The 25,712-nt window shown below is 45.9% G+C and overlaps 1 protein-coding gene across 4 annotated transcripts in view; it reads right to left on the bottom strand.

The window, feature by feature from the left end:
- The window catches only part of OTOA (otoancorin), a 69,785-nt gene extending 50,379 nt beyond the window's left edge, over positions 1-19,406 (bottom strand). Inside the window, exons 1-8 of one of the 4 annotated variants that reach the window (XM_082714673.1) lie at positions 19,355-19,395; positions 12,969-13,063; positions 12,575-12,603; positions 12,452-12,482; positions 12,307-12,334; positions 9,971-10,058; positions 6,812-6,943; positions 3,407-3,642 (exon numbers count right to left, since the gene is read on the bottom strand). In XM_082714673.1, coding sequence (XP_082570799.1) covers positions 3,407-3,642; positions 6,812-6,943; positions 9,971-10,058; positions 12,307-12,334; positions 12,452-12,482; positions 12,575-12,603; positions 12,969-13,059 — 635 coding nt within the window. In that variant the 5' untranslated portion in view covers positions 13,060-13,063; positions 19,355-19,395. Of the gene's footprint in view, positions 1-3,406; positions 3,643-6,811; positions 6,944-9,970; positions 10,059-12,306; positions 12,335-12,451; positions 12,483-12,574; positions 12,605-12,968; positions 13,064-19,354 lie in introns of those variants that run through there. The other 3 variants (XM_082714675.1, XM_082714674.1, XM_082714676.1) reach the window with 3 other exon arrangements.
- Between the last annotated feature and the right edge of the window lie 6,306 nt (positions 19,407-25,712).

The raw sequence follows: 25,712 nt of genomic DNA, 5'->3' as shown, positions 1-25,712 counted from the left end.
AGAGAGAAAGCACGATTGGGGTGGGGAGGGGCAGAGGGAGAGGGAGAAGCAGGCTTTCCTCTGAGCAGGGAGCCCAATTCAGGGCTCGATCCCAACACCCTGGGAACATGACCTGAGCCGCAGGCAGACGCTTAACCAACTGAGCCACATGTCCTTTTTCTTCTCTTTTTTTGGTAACAGCTTTATGGAGATATAATTCCCACACCATACAATTCACCCATTGAAAATGTACCATTCGGTGGTGTTCCCAGAGTTGTACAAACATCACCACATTCAATTTTTGAACACTTGGAGCATCTCAAAAAGAAACACCATACACTTTACCTACCACCCCCCACCTACTAGTCACCCCAACCTCTAGAAACTATTGATTTACTTTCTGTCTCCATAGATTTGCCTCTTCTGGACATTGCAGATAAAAGGAGGAATGCGATATGTCATCTTTGTGACTGGCTTCTCTCACTTGGCTTGATGCTTCCAACGATCACCCATTCTGGACAAGGCATCAGTACCTCATTTGCGGCCTTTTCAGAGCCAAATACTATTGCATGGCCTGTACCCACCACATTTTATTTATCGAACCCCCAGTTGATGGACCTCTGGTGGTTTCCACCTTTGGCTTATTATGAATAATGCTGCTATAAACATTCACGTGCATGGGGCACCTGGGTGGCTCAGTGGATTAAGCCTCTGCCTTCGGCTCTGGTCATGATCTCAGGGTCCTGAGTTCGAGCCCCTCATTGGGCTCTCTGCTCAGCAGGGAGCCTGCTTCCTCCTCTCTCTCTGCCTGCCTCTCTGCCTACTTGTGATCTCTGTCTGTCAAATAAAATTAAAAAAAAAAATTCACGTGCTAGTTTTTGTGCAGAGAGACATTTTCATTTCTCTTGGGTAGACACCCAGGAGCAGAATTGCTGGGTTAGAATGACAACTCTGCACTTGGCCTTTGGAGGAACGGCCAGATTGTTGTCCAAAAAGGCTGCACAATTTCCCATTCTCACCACGTGAGGGTGCTGATTTCTCCATAACCTCACCAACCCTGGTTAGTACCTGACGTTCTGGGTTTGGGTTTTTTTTAAGTTTTAGTTTTAAATTTCAGTTAGCTAATGTACAGTGTAATATTAGCTTCAAGTGTACAATATAGTGATTCAACAATTCCATACACCACCCGGTGCTCATCACAAGGGCACGCCTTAATCCCCACCACCTATTTAACCCATCCCCCATCCACCTCCCCTCTGGTAACCATTAGTATGTTCTCTGCAGAGAGTCTGTTTCAAAAAAAAAAAAAAAAGAGTCTGTTTTTTGGTTTGCCTCTCTCTCTCTCTCTTTTTTTTTTTTAAGATTTTTTATTTATTTATTAGTCAGAGAGAGAGAGCGAGAGAGCACAGGCAGACAGAGTGGCAGATAGAGGCAGAGGGTGAAGCAGGCTCCCTGCCGAGCAAGGAGCCCAATGCGGGACTCGATCCCAGGACGCTGGGATCATGACCTGAGCCGAAGGCAGCCGCTTAACCAGCTGAGCCACCCAGGCATCCCTGCCTCTCTTTTTTACCCTTTTCTCATTTGTTTTGTTTCTTAAATTCCACATATTAGTGAAATCATATGGTATTTGTCTTTCTCTGCCAGATTTATTTCACTTAGCGTCATACGCTCCAGTCCCAGCCATGTCATTGCAAATGGCGAGATTTCATTCCTGTTATGGCTGAGTAATATCCGTGACGTGTATATGATCTCACCTTCTTCATCCACTCATCCCTCGATGGGCACTTCGGTAGTTTCTACAATTTGGCTATTGTAGACACAGCTGCTATCAACATTCGGGTGCATGCTTCTCCTCAAATTAGCATTTTTGTATCCTTTGGGTAAATACTTAGCAGTGCAATCCTGGGTCCTAGGGTAGCTCTATTTTTAACTTTTTGAGGCACCTCCATGCTGTTTTCCAGAGTGGTTGCACCAGCTTGCCTTCCCACCAACAGTGTAGGAGGGTTCCCCTTTCTCCACATCCTCGCCAGCATCTGTCATTTCCTGACTTGTTAGTATTAGCCATTCTGACTAGTGTGAGGTGGTACCTCACTGTGGTGTTGATTCACATTTCCCTGATGCTGAGTGATGTGGAGCACCTTTCCATGTGTTTATTATCTGTCTATCTTCTTTGGAAAAAAATATCTATTCCTGTCCTCTGTCCAATTTTTTAATTGAATTGTTTGGTTTGGGGGTGTTGAGTTTTAAAAGTTCTTCATATATTTTGGATACTAACCCTTCATCAGATAGGTCATTTGCAAATATTTATCTGACTTTTTTTTTTTTAAGATTTTATTTATTTATTCGACAGAGAGAGATCACAAGCAGGCAGAGAGGCAGGAAGAGAGAGAGGAGGAAGCAGGCTCTCCGCCGAGCAGAGAGCCCGATGCGGGGCTCGATCCCAGGACCCTGAGATCATGACCTGAGCCGAAGGCAGCGGCTTAACCCACTGAGCCACCCAGGCGCCCCCTGACATTTTGATTATAGACACGCCACTGGGTATGAAGTGTCTTGGTCGCCTTTAACTACTATGGCCTGGGACGCTTCCCACCACACCTCTCCTCATGACCACAGTCACCATACGGCCTCATTGTTGCCATACTCAGCAGTCCCACTTGGTCCAAATAGGACTTGACCTTACAGTAATGATTTGAAAGTTACTTTTTAAATAAATGTTAATTAAAAAGAGGGAGTCATGGGGTTCCTGGGTGACTCAGTCAGTTAAGCATCTGCTTTCAGCTGGGGTCATGATCCCAGGGTTCTGGGACTGAGCCCTGCATCAGGCTCCCTGCTCAGTGGGGAGCCCGTTTCTCCCTCTCCTGTTCCCCATCCTTGTGCTTTCTCTCTCTCTCTCTCTCTCTCTCTCTCTCGCTCTCTCTGTCAAATAAATGAATAAATAAACAAAATCTTTTAAAAATAAATAAACAAAAATGAGTCACTGTAGGGCAGTTAAGCCGCTGCCTTTGGCACAGGTCATGATCTCGGGGTCCTGGGATCGAGCCCCACATCGGGCTCTCTGCTCAGCAGGGAGCCTCCTTCTCTCTCTCTCTCTCTCTCTGCCTGCCTCTCTATCTACTTGTGATCCCTCTCTGTCAAATAAATAAATAAAACCTTAAAAAAAAAATGAGTCACTATAAAGAAAGAAAAACAAAAAACAAGTAAAGAATAGTACCAGCGGTGTATAGATAAGGCAAAAATTGTGAGGATGGTACCAGAATGACTGACATTTGGGCGGCACTGTTTTACGCAAACCATTTCTAAGCTCCACAGATGGTAAGCTCTGCTTCAGGTCTCACAGGTTAACCTGCTCCCCTTGCTTCCTCCCCTCTGCCGTGTACTGCCTCTAAGAAATGGGGAGTGGGGCTCATGGGCTGGGGGAAACGCTCACAGGTTCTTGAAAGCGTCCTCACGCAGGTCCCGGGGGAGCTTCTCTGCGATTTCTGGCTGCAGAAGGCCGCCTGAGGAGCCCCTCAGCACCCTGCCCAAGATCTCCACACACTCCAGGGAGTTCAGCACCTGGAAACACCTCTCCAGTGTGATGAGAAACAGGCTGCGGTTCACACCAGGGCTCTGCAAGGCTTGTTTCCGGATCTCTCCCAAGTCAAGAACAATGTCTTCCAGCTCCTAAAGTAAAGAAAAAAGGTAGGGTTGTCTTGTGAGAGGCCTCTAGATTCGGAAACCCTGGGGGGAACCACACTTAGCAGTGGGGACATTCAGGACCACTGTTTAACACCATGCTGCTCTGTCAGACCTTCTAGAACTTTCCATTTATTACAGAACCAAGTGGAGGCCTTCACCGGCCTCTCCCACACTAGGCAACTTCTCAGTCTTCAAGTTTACCTCAGGACTCGCACCTCAGGTGCATGCTTGAGCGGGAATTCCCTCCCCAGCTCCTTCCTCTAGTGAAATCCAGCTCATCCCTCATGGATAAGCTCAACTGTCATTGGCTTCTTGGTGAAGTCTTCTCAAAGGCCCTCCTACCTTGGTCAGATCAAATTCTCCCTCCACTAAGTGCTCCCAAGAGCACGTTAGCCAAACTCCACGATGCATTAGAGATGCTTATGGGCCTGTCATTCCTCCTTGCCAATGGTTCTCAACCCTGACTGCCCACCAGAATCACTGGGGAGTGGTCCCAGCACCCCCACACAGAGTCTGATTTAACTGCCCTTCGGTGGACCCCAGGCAAATGACTGTGGTGTGCAGCAGGGGTCGAGCCAGAAAAGTCCTTGATGCCCACGCCATATGCCTTAGTGGAATGCCTGGAATCCAGAAAATATGGAGAAAGCCTGTTAGGATGAATGAGGGAAGGAATGAATCAACAAACGAACGAACAAATGACTCTTTTGAACCACAGAACTACCAGGAATGCTGACACGGCTTAGTCATAATTTGATTGGCACCTCAGTCTTTCACCCAGCACAGCCTGTACACATAGTAACCACCACTGACTAGCAAGGACCACACACTCAACAAAGGTTATACTACGCTGTTATTACCTCACGATCACAGGTGATGAAAACACAAGATAGAATAAGCCACCTACCCAGACTTCCACAGAGCTAGGATCTGAAACAGGTGGATCTGCCTCCAAGCCCACACCTCTAACCATGACCGAGCATTTCCTAACTTCAGTCATTTACTCTCAGAGCTAAACAGGGTCGTGGTTAAGAATGCAGCTAGGAGGGTGCCTGGGTGGCTCAGCTGGCTGGGCAACTGCCTTTGGCTCAGGGCATGATCCTGGAGTCCCAGGATCGAGTCCCGCATCGGGCTCCCTGCTCGGTGGGGAGTCTGCTTGTCCCACTGACCTCTCTCCTCTCATGCTCTCTCTCTCTCAAATAAATAAATAAATTCTTTTAAAAAAAAATGCAGCTAAGAGTTCTGCAGCAGAGGTCTGTGGATAGAATTTAGGGCATCTGTGAACATTGGAGGAAACTGCTACCTTCATTCTACTGCCACAGAACTCACTTCCAGCATTTCCTTCAGGAATGAATAGTAGATAATAAGCCACCAAGGCACCACCAGTAGGACCTTGGAGTTGTCATTAGGAGAAATCAGACACTTTCATAACACATTACAGTTGTCACAGATATCTTGAAATCTCCTTTATAATCCATACCTCCTCAAAATTACAAAAGCTATTTGACTCAGAGCTAAATCTTGTTATTGGATGTGTGAAGCACATCAGTTACTATACTCCCAATGCGTTTGTTTTATATATTGTGATAAATGTCTTTCAATAGAATTGGCTTCTTTTATAATCCTCTGTGTTTTATTTTATAGATTTTTCACAAGTTATTCTGAGAAGAGGCCAATGGGCTTCACGAGATACCAGAAGGACCCACAGCCAGAGTCAGGAGCCCAGGTTCCAAACTCAGACCTGCCACTCTCGAGCTGTGGCCTGTGGCGGGATGCAAGGTTACTCATTCAACCTCTCCAAGCCCGTTTCCTGATCTGAACATTGAAATGGTAATATTATGATTGTCCTTATCTCAAAAGTCCTGGAAAGGACTCAATCGGTCCGTGCAGGTTAAACCCTTAACACAGTGTTGGCAAACTATGATTCACAGGCCAGATCTGACCCAGGGCCCGTTTTTGTGAATAAAGTTTTATTGGAACATATCCATATCCTTTCATTTACCTGCCACCTCTGTTTGCTTTCCTGCTACAAGAGCAGAATTCAGTAGTTGTGACAGAGAACACATGGCCTGCGAAACCTAAAATATTTAGTATCAGGTCCTTTACAGAAATGGTTTGCTGACCGTTCCCTTAGAATAACACCTGACACACAGCAAACCCTCAATAAACATTAACCAGTATCATTTTCACAGACCAGCATCCTCATTTTTTGCCATATCTTTGCACTATCTTTACTGTTATTTACTTCATAAGTTTTAAATTTTTTTAATTAATTTATTTGTTTGACAGATAGAGATTCCAAGGAGGCAGAGAGGCAGGCAGAGAGAGAGGGGGAAGCAGGCTCCTGGCCGAGCAGAGGGCCCGATGCAGGGCTCGATCCCAGGACCCTGGGATCATGACCTGAGCCAAAGGCAGAGGCTTTAACCCACTGAGCCACCCAGGCGCCCCTCATATGTTTTTATTTAAACCGACTCTTTTTTTTTTTTTTTTAACTTTAGTTCATTTCAAAGGGAAGCATCACATCTCTACCAAATTCACAGGTTAGATATATCCATTCTATTTGAATAACAGACATTAAAGTTAAGTCTGTGACTATTAAATTGTTTACATGGTTCAACTCCTTCTAGGAAACACTGTTCCCTACATTAAGGTGTCTTTAAACCTCACTGTTCTGGGTCTCAAAGATTTTCTGGGTCTCACAGACCTTGCTTTGTGATGCTCTTTGATCTTCAACTTTGTTTGGGGCAAATTTGTCTATTTCTGTTTTGGATTTTGCTGTTGTTGTTGTTGTTGTTGTTGTTTTTCCTACCCCCAGACTGTAAACTCCTTGAGGGCCGGGGTAGACTTTCATCCTTGAACCCAGTGCCCCCTGATGCACTGTCATCATCCATGGACGTTTACTGGGCCAAACCATTAGAAGCTCCTCGGTACCCTCTCCTCTCCTGGTTCCCATAAGGCTCTTCACTTGCACTTTGGTCAAAGTAAGTGAGAAAACCAAGGTCTGCAGGCTCCTGGGGGTGGGGGGGGGCGGGTTGTGAAGGGAGAAGTTGGGAGGAAAACCTAACGAAGGCCCGAGTCAGGCTCTGTTGGATTCAACTCAACAAATACCAACTGGCTCAGGATTTCCCCTCCTCCCCGGGTGCCAAGAACGCCTCACCAAGAGGTCCTTCTTGTCTTCTAAGAGGCATTTCATGGCGGTGCAGAAGCGCTGAGCGTCGGTTTCCCTCAGGTCTTCTAGCAGCTTCTGGGGCTGGTACAGGCGCTGCTGCAGGTGGTTTTCCATCGCTGCCTGGTTATGGGGTGTTGAGAAGAGTCAGTGAGGACAGGCCAGGAGCACGTGGTCAGCACCATGGCCAGCAGCCCAGCCAGGCCACCTACTTCCCTGCAGAGCCCACCCGCCGGCAGCTAGCGGATGTGTTTGCTTTGGCTGGCTCCAAAATTTTTCATCAGCTGCCAACATTTCAAAGTCAGGGGATTCCCCACAAAAATCCAGACTTCCAAGGTCTCTTGGAAAACACAAAGATTTGGCAACACTAGGCATATCCCCTTCCTGGTGATAATAGTGGGCTGAGGGGCAGCTGTTCCCTGTAATTACACTCCTGTTCACCGCCCACCCAGCCAGCCCATTTGGTTCCTATAGGTGACTGGGGTTTCAAGTCCAGAACAGTTGGCCTCTGTCCAGGGAGTTTAACCACCCCCAAGCTGGTACTGCTCAAACCCTCTCCCACGCCCCAAGCTACCAGCATAAAAGCAAAATTCAGGCAGCACGAACAAACTTCCTCTTGGCCTCCCCTTGGAGTGAGAAGGAAAGGACAGCAGCCTCTCCTAAAAGAGATGACCTCTGCTGTCTGGGGAATTATTTTCTAAATCTCTGTTAAATAAAGGTGCTCCAGAAAGGCAGCATACTGTGGTGGCATGGGCAAAAAGTGGGCTCTAGAACCAGACAACACCCAGGAATGTCCCCACATTGCCACCGACTAGCTGTGTGGCCTGGGACAAGTTACTTAACTAGGATTGGTAGATAAAACACGGGATGCCCAGTTAAACTGGAGTTGCAGTTAAATGGTGAATAATTTTTCAGCATTTAAGTATGTCCCAAATATTGCATGGAACATACACTAAAAAAAAATCATTTATTGTTCATCTACAAATCAAATTTAACTGGGAACACTGTATTTATTTTAAGCAACCTCTACACTCAATGTAGAACTCAAATGCAAGATCCCAAGATCCAGAGTCACACATTCCACCAACTAGTCAGCCCAGCGCCCCAGAATACTGTACTTCTATTTGCTAAATAGGCAACACTACTCTGAGAGCCTCTGTTTTCTCAACTGAAAAGTAGACACAGTAGAGACTTACCATGTAGGATTGTTGTGAGGGTGAAATGAGCGTGTGTAAAATGTTTTCAGTTGTGCCCAGCACACAGTAAGTGGTCGGTAAGTGCCACCCCTTATTCCCTATCTTGAATGAGTTACATAATGATTTGCTTAGTGATTCTCCCTAGAAATGAGACCTCCGACTTCTCCTGAGTCTCCATTGTCTAGAACAATGCCTCACAGAGATTAGAGGTTAGATAAGTAGACACTGAATGAATATACAAAATTTATCCACAGGAAGAGAGAGAAGATAGCTACTATTCAAGCTAAAATATATACATTTCAATGAGAAAACTTACTGCTGGAGAGAGAAAGGGCAGGCATTCCTTGCCTTTAGGTGGCCACAGACTGATGAACAGAAGAAAGTAAGTCAGTACCATAAGGCCAACAGCCACCTCCAGCTAGTGGGTGTCTTAGGAAAGGGTTAGCAACCAGCTCTCTGAATGGAGCTCTCATGAGAATGCTGGCTGATATTTTCATTTGCATTATAGAGTAAAAAACAGACAAAAAAGACATCAGGGCTTCATTTATTCTGATGTCAGAACTTCATTCGTCAATGACAATGACTTCTTTGCTGAATCAGATTTTTTTTTTAAGATTTTATTTATTTATTTGACAGAGAGAGAGAGAGAGATCACAAGTAGGCAGTGCAGCGGGGTGGGGCGGGGGGTGGCCCAGAAGCAGTCCCTGCTGAGCAGAGCGCCCGATGCAGGCTCCATCCCAGGACCCTGAGACCATGACCTGAGCTGAAGGCAGAGGCTTAACCCACTGAGCCACCCAGGTGCCCCTGAATCAGATAGTTTTTAAATACCGAAAGAATATTCCCTCAATTTTCTATGCTTTTCACATTTTAACAGTATAAAGACACGACGTGTCACCCTGGGCTGATGATCGTGCTGAAGAGGCACGTGCTGTCCAGTCTGCCACAGTCCCCAGCATGCCCTACTGCTCCACAAATATCCTTGCCATCTATTACCATGCCTCTGCTACCATTTTTCTTACAGTAGAATTAAAAGGGAAGAAAATTTTTCTTGGACCCATAATTAAGAGACTGATCATTACACCCAAACAGCCAGCTTCCTGTAATTCCATTTAGCAACAGAATCCCCCAAGTTTTAGCCGAGTTAGGAGCTTCTCAGAAAGACTTCTTTCTTCTGCGCCGTGACATGTGAATGCGGAATGTGAGCAGGAGGAAGGGTGCAACTTGCCGGTTACGTCCTTAAAGAGAAGGTGCTCACCCTTCACTTCCTCTTTCCCACCACCCCTTCTCTTGGGCGGGAGAATGGATGTGCTCTCTCAGTCACATGGGCAACGAGTCCCTGAGGATGACAAAGCCACCAGATCGAAGGAAGCTGGCCCCTGGACAGTCTTTTAAAAAGAGAGCTCCATCCTGGGTGACTCAGTGGGTTAAGGCCTCTGCCTTCCGCTCAGATCATGATTCCAGGGTTGTGGGATCGAGCCCCGCATTGGGCTCTCTGCTCAGGGGGGGAGCCTGCTTCCCTTCCTCTCTCTCTGCTTGCCTCTCTGCCTACTTGTGATCTCTGTCAAATAAATAAATAAGACCTTTTTAAAAAATTTAAAAAAGAGAGAGCGAGAGAGCCCCCTCTCTTCTCTGGACCTCCCACTGAACTCTGAACTGTAACATGAGATAGAAACAAACTACATTGTTTGCGCTGTTGGAATTTGGGGTCTCTTTGTTATAGCAGCTCAGCCTCCTCCCCAAGACACCAAGTCTCCATCAAAGGTAGAACGAGGAAAAACACAAAAGAGCTTGTATCATGTATCAAAACAACTGGACAGAACACGTTTCTTCGTGGCAGTGAAAACTAGCTCATACCTAGTCCACTTCCCCATCCTGCTCTTACCTGGCCCCTGAGTGTACAACCCCTGGGTCCTAAGAGGGGATTATATGATAGGGATGAGTCTCAGGTACACACCTGCAGGCTGGGGATGGTGAAGGCAACATTCCGTGAATTCAGATAGGCCAGGACTCTGTGGGACAGGTCTGCTGTCCACCCATGCGAGCTTTAGTTGAAGACAGGAGAAGGTCACGATGACAGGTTCCCCTATGATGAGGAGTTTCCCTACTTGCCAAGTGGCCAGAAGACCAGAATTCAGACAGCATGTGGGGAATGGGCCGGGGATGCTAGAAAATTTGTGTTTGGAGGAGGCAGGACATTTGTTAACCTGGCACAGTGGTGGGGGATTTTCCAAATCTAAGAATCTCCGTGGATCCCACTCTCTCCAAGACAATTATCAGTTTACGAGCTGTGTGCAATATTCTAATTCCCATAAAAATCCACTTGGATTAAGTACAATCTAAACAGACTGACTTGGAAAGATACCATTATGATATTAAATTTAAAAAGCAGATACAGTGTATACCACAAGAGGCTAGAATAGCACAGTTAAGCGTGTGAGCTCAAAAGCAGATTTGAATCCCGGCTCTGCCACTTAATTGTGTGGCCTTAGGCAATTTACTGAATTTTCCTGTGCCTCAGTTTCCCTTTCTACATACTATAGCCAAAATTGTGAAGATTGTTTGTTCACACACATAAAGTGCTTAGAGCAGTGCCCAGCCACATAGAAAACACACAATTTCACTCAGAACAACCAAAAAATGGAAATGACCCAAATGTCCAACAACAAGTAAAAGGTTAAACAAACATGGTACAACCATGGGAGTTGGGGGAAACTGAACAGGGAGACGAACCATGAGGGACTATGGACTCTGAAAAACAACCCCAGGGTTTTGAAGGGGCGGGGAGTGGGAGGTTGGGTGAGCCTGGTGGTGGGTATTATGGAGGGCACGGATTGCATGGAGCACTGGGTGTGGTGCATAAACAATGATTTCTGGTACACTGAAAAGAAATTTAAAAAATAAAAAATTTAAAACAAACAAACAAAACAAAACAAAAAAAAACCAAATATGGTACATCCATTCAATGGAATGGATATCAATCAAAAATATATCAATAGGGGAGCCTGGGTGGCTCAGTGGTTTAAGCCGCTGCCTTCGGCTCAGGTCATGATCTCAGGGTCCTGGGATCGAGTCCTGCATCGGGCTCTCTGCTCGGCGGGGAGTCTGCTTCCCTCTCTCTGTCTGCCTCTCTGCCTACTTGTGATCTGTCTGTCAAATAAATAAATAAAAATCTTTAAAAAAATATTTTAAAATTTTTAAAAAATAGAGGGGGGAAAAAAGTACATGATTAAAAAAAATATATCAATAGGGGTGCCTGGGTGGCTCAGTGGGTTAAAGCCTCTGCCTTTGGCTCAGGTCATGATCCCAGAGTCCTGGGATCGAGCCCCGCATCGGGCTCTCAGCAGGGAGTCTGCTTCCCTCTCTCTGTCTGCCTCTCTGCCTACCTGTGATCTCTGTCTGTCAAATAAATAAATAAGATCTTAAAAAATATATGTATCAATAAAACATGAATACCAAAGGAATGAGTGGGACTTCAGCTTCTAGCTGTGATGGAGTAATTGGGCGCAGATAAATCCTCCTGCCTTAGACGACTGGAAGGCCTTTTACAATCCCATTTTTGTTACTAAATAAATGGATGGATGAATGAATGAACACAAAGATGATGGACAGATAAATAGACAGATCAAATTTAGCCTGAAAGAATATATCCACAACTATTAACCAGAGTTAAAGTTACATTAGGAAGAAGAATGTTTGTGGGGATACTCTTTCACATTAACGTAATTGGGTGCCCTTGTCCTGGGCCCTCAGACCCCCGTATTTTTCTCCCTCATAGTATTCATCATATTAGAATTATCTGTTAATATTTGTCTTTCCACAGCACTCTCTAGTGGCTTGCCCTGCATCCCTGGTATCTAACACCAGCCCATATGCAATGTATAACACGACAGGACACTGGATACAGTGCAGCCTCAGCTCCACCACATTTCCCAGCTGCATGACCTTGATTCACCCTCCCTGTGCCTCAGTTTTGCTCTTCTGTCCAACTGGATCACAACAGGACCTTTCCTGGGGTAGCTTGTAAGGATAAGACATGTTTCTAGGCACAAAGCACTAAGAAGGGGACTGCTACACAGTCAGCACTCAGTAAATGGTAGCACTTGTGCCAGCAGAGAGGAATAAAAGATTGTGAAACAAACGTAATCACTTTAAAACACCTGTGCCCTGGTTGATATCTTTTTGGAATGAGTACATATGTATGTATTACTTTTTACAATTAAGAGATTCCCATTTAGGAATTTTTACTAAACATCCGTTCCATTCCTTCCCCTCCCCTCGAGGGTGGGTTACCTTTGAAACTGTATGAGATCCAGTAACGCTACATGGGAATAAAACGAAAAGACAACTTTAAAAGAATCATTCCAGAGAGATCATAGGTACGTTCTGTTTGAAATTCTTAGACGCAGCCAAGTGGGGGACAGAGTGGGAACATTACCATTCAGATAGCTTCCATTTATGATTTCTTCCTAAAAGACAAAGAAATAATGTCGAGTAAAACATCCAAAAATTGGCTGTTCCAGTAGAGGAGATTTTGATTAAAAGAAAATGGGATACTCACCGCCATTTTTTGCAACAATGGATCCAAATCTGTTAAGGAAGCCAGTGAAGGCATAACTAGAATTAATTTTGTGATCTTCAGAAATACACATATGGGTTAGGGAAAGAGAAGCTCCCCCCCCCAAAAAAAGTCACTTATAGAGGAAAATTTTAGTGAGTTTCAATTAGACCTGTGCCCATGTGTGCCCAGTGTGCGAAAACCCTAGTTTGAAAAATCCTTTTAGAATAATCCTGAAAATCCTACACATACGCGTGCATGCACACACGAACTCACACATACGCATACATCCCAAACACTCTCCAGCACCCTGTACCTAAACCAATCCATCCCACTACATACCCTAAGATGTGTGGAAACTACGGCAGATTCTTCCCGCCCCCCCCTCAGGACTTACCCTGCCTGGAATCTGGAACTCTATGACTTGCCACTCCATGGCTCAGAAAAAGCAACAGGAAAAGAAAGGACATCCGAGGCTCCTGGGACATCCTCCTGTAGTTAATTCAAGCACAGAAGTGATTCGGGTTTGTATTTTTAAAATGTATTTAAGAACATTCAGAAGACTTGGTGCACGTGGGTGGCTCCGTTAAGCATCCAACTCTTGATTTCGACTCAGGTCATGATCTCAGGGTGCTGGAACGGAGCCCCACATTGGGCTCCATCGTCAGCGGGAGGATCTGCTGAGAGATCTCTCTCCCTCCCTCTCTGTCTCTCCTCCTGTCTTCTCTCTCTCTCTCTAAAATAAATAAATAAATCCTTTTTAAAAAGAGAGAGAAAGAACATTCAGAAGACAAAAGGGAAAAACTAATAGGCCCAGAACCCCTTGGGCTCTTTTTAAAAAATGCATTTTAAATTCCATGTACTGTGCTCCATCTAAACCCTTCCGTTAGTCAAAGACACAATCATCTCTCTTCTTGATGACAACAATGGCCAGTTTATGTTCTTACAGCCCCTCCCACTCCCCTCAATCCAGCAGAGAGGAATGATTAGAAGCACGGGCTCTATTCTGACGAGGGGTTTATATCTAGGCGATAAAAAGAACTCTTACAACTCAGTAAGTGCAAGATAAGCCAGAGGCGGGGGGGGGAAAAAAAGATACAAATTTAAGTTTCATTTTAAACAAAAGAAATGGCCAGTAACCTCATAAAAGATTGTCAGCATCATTAATTATCAGGAAAATGCAAATTAAATGCACAGTTAGATACCCACTACACAGGGGCACCTGGCTGGTTCGAGGCCATAGGTTTGAGCCCCACATTTGGGTGTAGATATTGCTTTAACATAAAATCTTAAAATTAAAAAAAGAGGGGTTTCTAGGTGGCTCAGTCAGTTAAGCGTCTGCCTTCAGCTCAGGTCATGATCCCAGGGTCCTGGGATCGAGCCCCACATCAGGCTCCCTGCTAAGCTAGGGAGCCTCCTTTTCTCCCTCTGCCCCTCTGCCTGCTCCATGCTCTCTCTCTCTCTCTCTCTGTCAAATAAATTAATTAATAAAATCTTAAAGAAAAAAAAAGCACCACTACATATACTAGATGGGCTAAAAGTTGAGAAGACTGACAATACCAAGTGTCGATAATGATGGGGAGCGGGAAGAATCTCTCTGGAAAACTGTCTGGTGGTGTCTTGTACAGTTCAATATGCAACACTCTACGATCCATGAATTCCACCCCTGGGCATTTATCCAAGAGAAATTAAAACTTACGTCCACATAAACGCTTGAATGGTTTCATTCATAATAGCTAAAAATTGGAAACAACTCAAATGTCCGGGCACAGGGGAAAGGTTCAAAAAATATATGATACAATGGAACATCACTCACCAATGAATAGTAAGTTGGACTTCTGCGCCCAGATCTGATGGAAGAAGATAAACCCTCCTGCCTTAAATAATTAGAAAATCGACCAAAATAATGACGCAAAGGCTTTCGGACGTTGGACAAGAGGTAGCCTAAGACTGAGATTCTAAGAGAAAGGAAACCGTTGGCATAAAAATATATATTGGTCTCTGCTCTGGGTTCCTGGCATGGAGCTCCCAAAACTGTGGTAAATTCCTACATGGTAAAAGTACTAGGGGAAACTTTTGTTCCCCTGAGGTGACTTTGGGTGGGCTCCCGGTTGGTTCCTGGTCACCAGAAAAACCAAGCCATGATTCTCTAGCCCCACCCCCACCCTCCAGAGAAGAAAGAGGGGCTGAGAATGACGTTTATAATTGATCATGCCCATGTGAGGAAGCTTCTGTAAAATCCCAACAGTCCAGGGCTTGGGAGCTTTCAGGTGGGTGAACCCATCACATCAGGAAGGTGACACGCCCCACCACCACAGGGACAGAAGCTCTTGCACGGGGGATCCTTCCAGACCACATCCTATCTCTTGTCTCTTCATCTAATTATGTATTCATCCATATCCTCCATCGTGTCTCCTCATAAGCTGGTAACAGCGTTTCCCTGAGTTCTGTGAGCTGCTCAAGCAAACGGACCAAACCTGAGGAAGAGGTTGTGGGAACCTCAGATCTGTAGCTGTTAGACCATTGGTTGGGTCCTGACAGGATGCTGCCTGGAGGCCAGCAACCAGGAAGTCATGGCCAGGTATCAGGAAGGTCAGAGGCCTGGCGGCAGGCCACCGGAAGCCAGATCCCACCAGACACGGCCAAGATGGCGGCTGCCGTGACAGGAACCCCCTGGCCAAATTAGGAAGAAAAATCACAAAAGTCCCAAGTAATGAATATTTCACCCCCAAGTTAACAGCTGTCAATAAAAGATAGAAACCCAACGCTCACATCGCGTAGCTCTCTCGAGTGTGTGCGCTCGCGCTCGCTCTCTCTCTCTCTCTCTCTCTCTCTCGAGTTCCCGGCTCTCATATCTCCAGAGTGTGTTTTGCACTTCAATAAACTTTCCTGGCGTGTGAGTCACCCTCCGTGCTGCATGTCTGTCCTCGAGTTCATTCTTGTGACAAGACCAAGAAACTTCGGTGACTCTTTCCGGTCTGGGTGGGTCGAGTCCCCAGGGTGCAGGGTCTCCCCAGTTCACCTGGCAACACAGCCACCTCACACTGAAGTTGTGGGTCACCTGGAGACCTACTGTGTGGAAACCCATTGTGTGGACATCTGGAGGCGCACTACCTGCTCGCTGCCGGAGGTTGCTTCCTTGGAACGGCTCTTAGCGCGGGAATGGTGGGCACGTGGCACATTCCAAGAACGGGGCAAGGGCTGAGGAGACTCTGATTACCCAACAGTCACGTGATCTCTCAAATGCCCCCACCCCCACCCCGCCAACAAGGTCACCAAACCACAACCCAAATTCAAACAAGCTACCTGGTTTTATGGGGCCCAAAGCTGTTTGTTGTTGTTTTTTCCTAAATAGTTAAAAAAAAAAAAAAAAACACTATCTCTTGACACTTGGAAATTCCACGTACAAAATTTAAGTGTCAGTGTCCAAAAGCAAATTTTTAGGGGCTCTGGCCAGGCCAGTTCGCACCAGTGTCGTCTGTGGCCACTTCCACGCCGCAGCGCCCGGCTGAGTCAGTGCGACAGAGACCAGTGTGGCCGCTGAAAATAACTCTCCGTTCGCCAAGCTGCGCCCATCCCTATATACACAAGAAATGTGGTGTTTGAGAGATGGCTTCAAAAATAATAGGGGAGGAAGGAGGTGGGAGGTGGTGATGGGTCGGCTTGTGGAAACTGAGGGAGGAGTACATGAGGTTCATTACAGTCTTAAGTCTGCTTTTATATGTGTTTGTTCTTCCGGTCAAGTGGAAGGAGGGACCCCCTCAAAATCTGTTTATGGGGTCAAATCAGGTGAAAACTGGGAGCTTTCACCTGACAGTCAGGTAGCCCATACCCCATCCCAAAGAACGGATGCCACCCTCTTGGGGTATTAACAGGAGCTTGAAGGGAACCCCCATCAAGCCCACCCGCGGTTTCCCGAGAATATTTTATAGGCGCTCAGGCATTCTTTCTTACAGATCTCCCTAGTATTATCTAGCTTGTTAAGGAAATGGATTCTTTAACCTCCAAGGGGACTTCCACAACCAGCTTTGCAAACAATTATGCTCATTTTACTGCCCAGGACAAAAACAAACTGAAACTTTGGAAACCTGCAAACAGCCAAAGGCACACATTCCAACAGGTTTTAAGGGAAGGGGATCCCAAAGCCTTTGAAGCTGTGTTCTGCCCCACCAATCCCACCCCCCAGCTGGTACATTCAACTCTCATAATAACTCTTACTGCTTTGGGGTCTTTGGGGCTTTAGGGGAAACTGTGGCCCTTTTTTCCTCCCTTTCCTTTGGCTCAGCTGCCCTGGTCATTGGCCTCATTCACAATTCTCCAGTTTCCCAGACAATGAGGCTTCTTGTGCTTTATTGCCAGCATCTCCCTATTAACTCCACGGAGAGGTATATGATTACTGAAATAGATGCTCCGCTTTCTGCTGCACATAATGTCTTCGTTCCAAGGAAACCCCAGAGCATCACCAGCATGGGATTTGGTTTTAATTAAAAGCCCTTTGGGTCAGTCTCTTTCAGGAGATAGGCCAAAAGGATTGAATGGACTGTGCAGGGCAATAATGATTCGGGTTTCTCCATGGACCCCTCCCTTTCCCCCACCAAAGGCTCCCCACTGCAGACCGGGGGAAACCAGGCAGGCTGGGGGGCTGCTTTGGTGCAACCTAAAATGCAAACAGCAACAATTTAGCCACAAACCAGAAATGAACACAGTTTCCTGAGCAAGGGGGAGCAAGCATTTGAATGAGCAGGGAGACCAGCCATCCTGGTTTCCTGGGACTGAGGGGTTTTCCTGGGACACGCAGTTCACTTTTACAACAGAAAAAGTCACAGGCAAACCAGGATAAGTTGGTCACCCTACAGATGAGAGATATTTCATCCTCTATGAAACTTGCTGAAATGCTTGCAAGGGGACAGTGGTGAGGTTCTCCCAGCGCTGGCACACCCTATCCCACACACAAACCAACAACTCACAATTACATGGAGTTTTACTGTCTGTAAAGCAGCCCCATTTAAGGTCTGTGTATCACGGATCCATAGTTATGGGCCATCCAGATACCAACTTGGAGATTTTCCACACACACACACACACACACCCCAAAAATTACAATTTTCATTGCTATCCATGCAAAGTGGGCTACCTGGTCTGGCTTGCCGAATACCAGGCTGACTGAAGTGGATTTGGTAGTTGGAATGGCCAGGCTCACAGTGAGTACAGAAGTCAAAGGAGTGGTTACTTTCTGGACGACAGAAATGGAGGCCTGAGCTCCTGCCCCAGCTTCCCCCTTAATTGGAAGACTCTGGACAGTGATAACCCCTTCCTTTCTTCTGGTCTCAGGGGAGCAGAATGGAAGGCGTGGGATTCTGTAGCAAAAGAAGAGGAAGAAAGGTCTCACCGAGCATCTTCCGTGCGCCAGCATCATGGCAGACCCTCCCTTCACTTACTCTCTCCATCGGCCCCACGCTTTACTTGACTGGGTTTCTCAGAGGAGTTCTGTGGGCGCATGAGGTCACACAGCAAGCAAATGACAGAAAGGCGATCCCAGGGCAGGGCTGCCTGACTCCACAGTCGTCCTAATGCCAGCAACCACCGAATGAGAGAGAAGGCAGCACATCCCCCTCTAGATACACTGTCTCCCTGAATTCTTGCAGAACCTTTTTTTTTTTTTTTAAGGTTTTATTTATTCATTTGTTAGAGAGCGCAAGCGAGGGAGCACAAACAGGGGTTGTTCCTGGCAGAGGGGGAAGCAGGCAGAGGGAGGCTGAGGCTCCCCGCCCAGCAAGGGGCTGGATGCAGGATTGGATCCCAGGCCCCTGGAATGACCCCAAAGCAGGTGCTGAACCGACTGAGCCACCCAGGCGTCCCAAACCTTTGAGGCAAATATTACCATGGTTGCTATTTCAGAGAGAAGGAACTAGGTTCCAAGAAGTCAAAATGACCAGCGCAAGGCCCCACAGCTACCGCGTGGAAGGGCCAGTTCCCAAACCCAGAGCCAAAGATCCAAAGGGTTGACCAGCTTTGCTCCCCAGCCTCCCTACTGAGCACCCGGAACCTAAAACTCCAGGTGGCCGGAGCCCTCTCGGGGACAGGAGCTGCGCTTTGCTTGGGAAGGACACCATGTCTACTCCTGAGCAAGCTTCCTTCACCTCCCGGGCTGGCACTTGCTCCTCCGCACGCCGGGAAGGGCAACAGGCCGTCCGTCACCGAGCCCGTGTCCACATTTTTAAAGTTCATAAATGCATCCCGTGCGCAGTCGGTGCGCAATCCGCTTTACCTTGCACTTGCCCGTTTCTCGCTCCGCCCAGCTAAGAGGTAATAAACAGAATCTACGTGGAGAACTTGCCTGCGGTAGAAAAGAGGGGGGAACGCAGCCCCGCACGGCCACCCGCATAGAATCCCTCCGCGAACCGCAGCTCTACTACCGGTGCCGTCGCTTTGGGGCTCCTACAAACGTTGCCATCACTGCTGGCTTTTTGGGTTTATTTATTTATTTTTTTTTTTTTTTAATTACTATTAAGTGGGTCCAAAGCCCTTTTCTGGAAATTTCTGCACACACTCCCTCTCGCGGACGCCCCCACCTCCCAGCGCCCTGAAAGCTGCGGCTGCCCCTGGCCCACCCCACCCCGCTTTCTGTCTCCACTGCCACCCCCCGCCCCGCCGCCCCGCGCACCCCTCGTGCCTCTTCTCCGGGGAGACCCGCGGCGCGCCCCCAGCCCGCGCACCGCCCCCTTCGCTCGCCCCGCGGGGTCCTCGGCGCCCGGGTCCGCCGCGCGCGCGCGTGCGCCTCACCTGCGGAGTCGGCGCGGCCGCTCTGAGTCCCGCGCGCGGGGGGCCGCGGGGCGGGGCCGTAAGGCGCGTCCGGAGCGGCGGGAGCGGTGGGGGCGGCGCCAGCTTGCGGGGCGTGACCTCCTCCCCGTGGAGACCCCGCCGAGAGCCTCCGGGTCGCAGTCCCCGCCTGGGGGGGCTTGCTCTGCCGACCCCGGCCGTGCCAGAGACGGACGGACAGAATGCACGCCGCCGGGGCCCCTCGCTGAGATCGCGGACGGGGGGGGCGGGGGGGGGAGAGCAGAGGACAGAGAGCCCCCCCCCCCCCAGTTGCAACGTAGGGACTTTATTCGGATCCGGATGCAAACGGACTGTTAAAAAATTATAAAGACAGTTGGGGCAGTGTGGTCACTGGACCGGCAAAAGGATACTTTTTTTTTTTTTTTAAGATTTTATTTATTTACTTGACAGAGACCACAAGCAGGCAGAGAGGCAGGCAGAGAAAGAGAGGGGGAAGCAGGCTCCCCGCTGAGCAGAGAGCCCCATGGGGGACTTGATCTCAGGACCCTGGGATCATGACCTGAGCCAAAGGCAGCCGCTTAACCCACTGAGCCACCCAGGCGCCCCAAGGTTACGTTTTTTTAGGTGTGAGTGTTGTAATGTGGTTCTCTTCAAAGTCCTTATCTTCTGTAGATGTGTGTCTGCAAAACGGAAACATGATGTCTGGGATTTGCTTGGAAGTAAAGGGGACCACAGAGTAGCAGGAGCCTGGGCGAAACAGAACCGGGCCATGTGTGGATAATTGTTGAAACCAGTGAAGAGGGGGTAATTATTACCTTTCTTCCTTTATGTGTTTGGGATTTTTCCATAATGAAAAGTTTTGTGTTTTTTGTTTTTTTTTTAATAATAAGAGCTGTTCAGACCGGTTGGTCCTTACATGTGACCTGATTCATCTGAAGGGAAAAAAAAAATCTTCCCAAGTAAAAAAGGCTCGTGCCCCAAAATAGTCACTGCCCCAGCATTACATATATATACACACACAGCAAATGGTGGTAGAAAAAGACCCAATATAAGTGTACACCAATAAGGCAATAGTTACATCAACTGTGATACAGCAATTCTATGAAATACATAGTCATGGGGTGCCTGGGTGGCTCAGTGGGTTAAAGCCTCTGCCTTTGGCTCGGGTCATGATCCCAGGGTCCTGGGATCGAGCCCCGCATCGGGCTCTCTGCTCAACAGGGAGCCTGCTTCCTCCTCTCTCTCTGCCTGTCTCTCTGCCTCCTTGTGATCTCTGTCTGTCAAATAAATAAATAATCTTTAAAAAAGAAATACATAGTCATTAAAACGAGCATTAACAAAGACCATGTAATAGTAACACATGGAAATGATTTTAGAACCCAAAAAAGTCAAATATTAAGTAATACACTTTTATTAAACTTGGAAGGGAGTGGTTTGTTGTGCTAAGGTTTGCATGGTGGAATAATGCATTACTTTTACCTCTTTTCTAGTGAAAATAGAACAGTGAACTCTAGAGATTTCCTTGCAGTCCTTTATATTTAATGAAACACATCTCAATATCCAAACTTTTTAAAATAGCTAAAATGCCTGATGCTGGCATTATTTTGTCAGTGGCAGAATTAGAAATTCTCTTCCGAAATGACCACCTGTACTGTTCTGTTGCTCATCGGGCCAATATTTATGTAATACCAGTGTTCAATGTTTTCAGAAAAAATTCTTTTATCCCGAGCTCTTGGTTTAATCCTTTAAAGAAGTAGCTTACTCACAAGCCTTAAACGATGGGAAATGTCTTCCATCCTTTGTCAACGTTTGATTTAGAAAACAGGTGTCCAGGAGTTTCACAGGATCCATTCGGGAAGGATAAAAGCATCTTTTCACTTTTACATTGTTTAATGTCAAAAGTTTATAAATATGTGTGTGTGCATACGTGTGTAGATGAAGTCTGAAAGTGCGTATACTAAAATGTTCCTACTGGTTCTGTCAGGGTTGAAGCTAGGTGGAGTTTATTTACACTTTCTTCTTTTCACCTGTCTGTGGTTTCTACTTTGTCTATAACAAACATGTTACTTACAATGCAAAAGCCACCAGGCTTTATGATCAATCACAGCCACTTTACAAATAAAAACAACGTGGCAGGGGTGCGTGGCTGGCTTCGTTGGTAAAGCAAAGTTGGTAAAGTGACTCTTGACATTGGAGTTTTGAGTTAAGACCCAGGCTGGGTATAAAATTTACATTTAAAAAAATAATAAAAATTTATTTTTTCAAATTAAGAAAAGTGGCAAAATCAAGTGTAGGAAAACCTGTTTTGTTCTGTTGAGTATAAAAAGGACTGACAATGTATTCTCAACCAACTCAACTCTACCATTTGAAAAATGTTGAGGGTTCAAGGGCATTTAAAGCCCATATTCTGAAAACAATACAAAATACAATATTCTGTGTTGACTCCTAAACAGGATATAAGAAAACAACATTTAGGCATTGTACCTGCTCTTAATTATTTTCCAGAACTTAAGAAGTGCAGGTGTATAAGGTATTCCAGTTTTCCATGGTCATTTATTTGAGGGGGGGATCTTTTCATTTTTTACAAGTATTCAAAATGATTTTTAAACAGTTTTGTAACAAAAAGTGTATTTTAGTTCTTGGGACAACAGCATACTGACTCTAAAATCCAGAGGGAAATCTTAAGTTCTAGTTATGTAACAGGACTCTTCTATTTCTCCAATAGTATAAAATGTCATAGCTAAAAAGAAATCCTTTGGTATCCGTGAGCACGGATTCCAATTCAGTAATAGCAATATAAATAGCAAGCCACAAAGCACAAATTACTAGTAAGTGAAACCCAGTTCCATGCAAGTTGTGCTATAACAACAAATCGTTAGGGAATCCAAATTAAACCCACAATGAGATAGCACCGCACATCCATTAGGATGGCTGCTATGAGGAAACACAGGAATGAACAAGCGTTTGCAAGAATGTGGAGAAGTTGTAACCCCTGTGCCGTGCCCTGTGCCGGGTTAGGAGTGTAAATGGTACAGTGGAAAACAGTATGGCAATTCCTAAAAGATGAAAGACGGAATTCCCGTATGACCCAGCAACCCCGCTTCTGAGCATATACTCCAAAGAAGTGAAAAGGCGGGGCTCTGGGGCACCTGGGTGGCTTAGTGGGTTAAAGCCTCTGCGTTCTGCTCAGGTCATGATCTCAGGGTCCTGGCTTCGAGCCCCGAATCAGGCTCTCTGCTCAGCAGGGGGCCTGCTTCCTGCCCCCACTTCCCCTCTGCCTACCTTTCTGCCTACTTCTGATCTCTGTGTGTCTAAAAAATAAAGAAGTGAAAACGCTTCTCTTGACAAGCACTGAGTCGAGATGGAACCGCTGAATCCCTATATCGTACACCTGAAACTAATACAACACTGTACGCTAACTATACTGCAATTTCAAAACATTTTAAAAAGAAGTGAAAGCAGTGCCTTATGTTTTTGTACAGCCATGTTCACAGCAGCCTTATTCACAATGACAAAAAGGCAGATGTAACACAGGTATCCATTAATAGGGGAACAGATTAGCAACCTGTGGTGTAGACGTATATACACAGGGGAGTCTTTTTTGCCTTAAAAATGGAAGAAATTTGGGTGCCTGGGTGGCTCAGTGGGTTGAGCCGCTGCCTTCGGCTCAGGTCATGATCTCGGGGTCCTGGAATCGAGTCCCGCATCGGGCTCTCTGCTCAGCGGGGAGCCTGCTTCCCTCTCTCTCTCTCTCTGCCTGCCTCTCTGCCTACTTGTGATTTCTCTCTGTCAAATAAATAAATAAAATCTTTAAAAAAAAATGGAAGAAATTTTGACACAGGCTACCACGTGGATGAACCTTAGAATATTACGCTGAGTGAAATCATTCCGTCACTAAAGGACAGATACTGTACGATTCCACATATATGAAGAACGTGAAGTAGGCAAATTCATAGAAAGCAGAATGGTGGCTTTCAGGGGCTAGAGGAAGGGGGAATGGGAAGGACTTAATGGGCGCAGAGTTTCGGTTTTACAAGATGAAGAGTGCTAAAGCTAGGTGGTGATGGTTGCACAGTATGAATGTACTAAATACCACTAACAGTACAAAAAGATGGTTAAGGTGGTAAATTTTGTTATGCGTGTTTTACTACAACTTAAAAAATTTGGAAGACATATAATGGTGTCAGGTCAATGAACACTAATAATTTTTATTTGTTTATTTGAGAGCAAGAGAGAGTGAGCGAGCGAGAGCACAAGGCGGGTGAAGGGCAGAGGGAGAAACAGACTCCCCGCTGAGCAGAGAGCCTGATAAGGGACTTGATCCCCAAACTGTGGGATCATGACCTGAGCCGAAGGCAGATGCCCAACCAATTGAGTCATCCAGTTGCCCCTAATAATTTTTAAAGTAAGCAACTAAGTGAGATATGGTATCCTGATTGGCTCCTAAAACAGAAAAAGCTCATGAATGGGAAAACGGACAAAATCCCAGTACTGTCGTTTACTTAATAGATCAATGCTAATTTCTTAATATTGATGAACACACCGAGGCTACATAAAGTGTCAACATTTGGAAAGGAGGTAAAAGGTGTACAGGAACTCTGTACTAACGCTGCAAGATTTCTCTAAACCTAACATTATACGAAAATAATAAGTAAAAATTCATTTAAAAATAAATTTTAAAAAGCAAGTGACAACTTAAAAGTTTGAATTAATTCCTACCTAGACGACAAAGACAACACGAATCTATTAGAATTGATAAAGGAAGCAGCAAAACGCGAATACCTATACATAGCTACAGTCGATATGAAATTTTAATTTTTATTGTGTCATTCACTGTTGCCCCATTATTGCCTCATCATCCACTAACTGCAAAAAGGCAGGCTGCTGAATTTTATACCGCAGCAATATTTCCTTAATGATTCTGGGTGTGTATTTTCACTTAGATTACAAACAAATGTTTCTTAGTGTGGGTACAAATGTGAACTTCCTTCTGCCAACTCCTGCCGTTGGATCTTCTAAAGGGGCTGAAGTTCGTGAGCATCCCGTTTCAGGTCAATTCTAAGCCAAGTATGTGCTCCGTGGGTGCCTGGGCCGTGCAAGGCAGACCACTCAGTCCCTACTCGGCACAGGGTCTTCCCTGCACCGGCTAGAAGCAAATTTGGGGTACACAGCCATCTGCACCAATATGAGGGATCTCTTCAGCCACGGGAAGTTCATATGTGAAGTTGAGAATGTGCTGTAGTTGTTAGAAAAAAAGGATCATGAAACACTTCAGTCGGTAACCAAGTAGTGGGAAGCAATTGATGAAAACATCTTCAGTAACGAGCCTACTGAAACACTGTACTCAGATCTAAGTGAAAAACAAAGCTTTAATCAGAAAGAGGACTTGAAACAAGTACGTCTCAGTTTATTGCCCAGCCCCCAGCTTCTTTCTGTTAAGGGTCAACTGCATAAAAACTGGTTTAAGACATACAGAAAGGCAAAATACACTATTGCTTTTAACCGCTCTGCACAAGTGAGAAGTGACTGAGGGTATTGTACCTTCTTTCCTTCCCTCCTCTGTAACCCGTGGCCCCAAGACTCAAGGGACTCCCGCTACAGGTGCAAAGAACGGTGCATCGCAGGTGCAGTTGGCCTTCCCTTTCCCCATGACCTTCGGGGTCAATGGGTTAATAACTTGCTTTGACCACAAAGAGAGCTCTTCTTAATTTCTCTAGCATAACCTTAAATTTGATATGAAGCACTTACACGAGGAATGGTGCAGACAAGAAGGCAGCTTTATTGTACTTTGGGGAAAAAACAGGATTCCATGGGTGGGGGTGGATAAAAGCCATTGACACTCAGTAAGCAACACTGCCACCTAATGGAGAGGTGACACACCACCAAGACTTCCAAGACCAGGTATCCAATGTGCTAGGATTTGCTGGTTTAAATTTTCATCCTACAACAGAACTGTTAATATATTGGTTTTCTGAGAACCTGATTTTGAGACAGTATTTGTATCTCTGAAATGCATAAATGGATGTGCTTTCTCTGCTTTTGAGGGGCATAAAAAAGAGATATTTTGGTTTTTTTTTAATAGACCATAAAATTAATTGATTTCAAAATTATGAAACCCTTTGCGGCAACCTGCCTCTTTGAACATCCATCACTCTTGCCCTCTTGTTCGACAGTCAAAACAGCAAGATTATGACAGTTTATAAAGAAACAAAACTCAACTGTGTAAGAACTACATTATGTTTATTCATTTCCTCTATTTTCATCATCTAGGGTGCTACTGGAATTCCTGGGGGAAAAAAGCACTAGAATGCACCAATAACAATTTTGCATAAATCACATAACCCAACTCTTCTTATGACAA

The sequence above is a fragment of the Mustela nivalis genome (genome assembly GCF_964662115.1).
Source record: "Mustela nivalis genome assembly, chromosome: 19".
In the NCBI taxonomy this organism is placed as follows: Eukaryota; Metazoa; Chordata; class Mammalia; order Carnivora; family Mustelidae; genus Mustela; species Mustela nivalis.
This window is presented reverse-complemented; position numbering and strand designations above follow the sequence as displayed.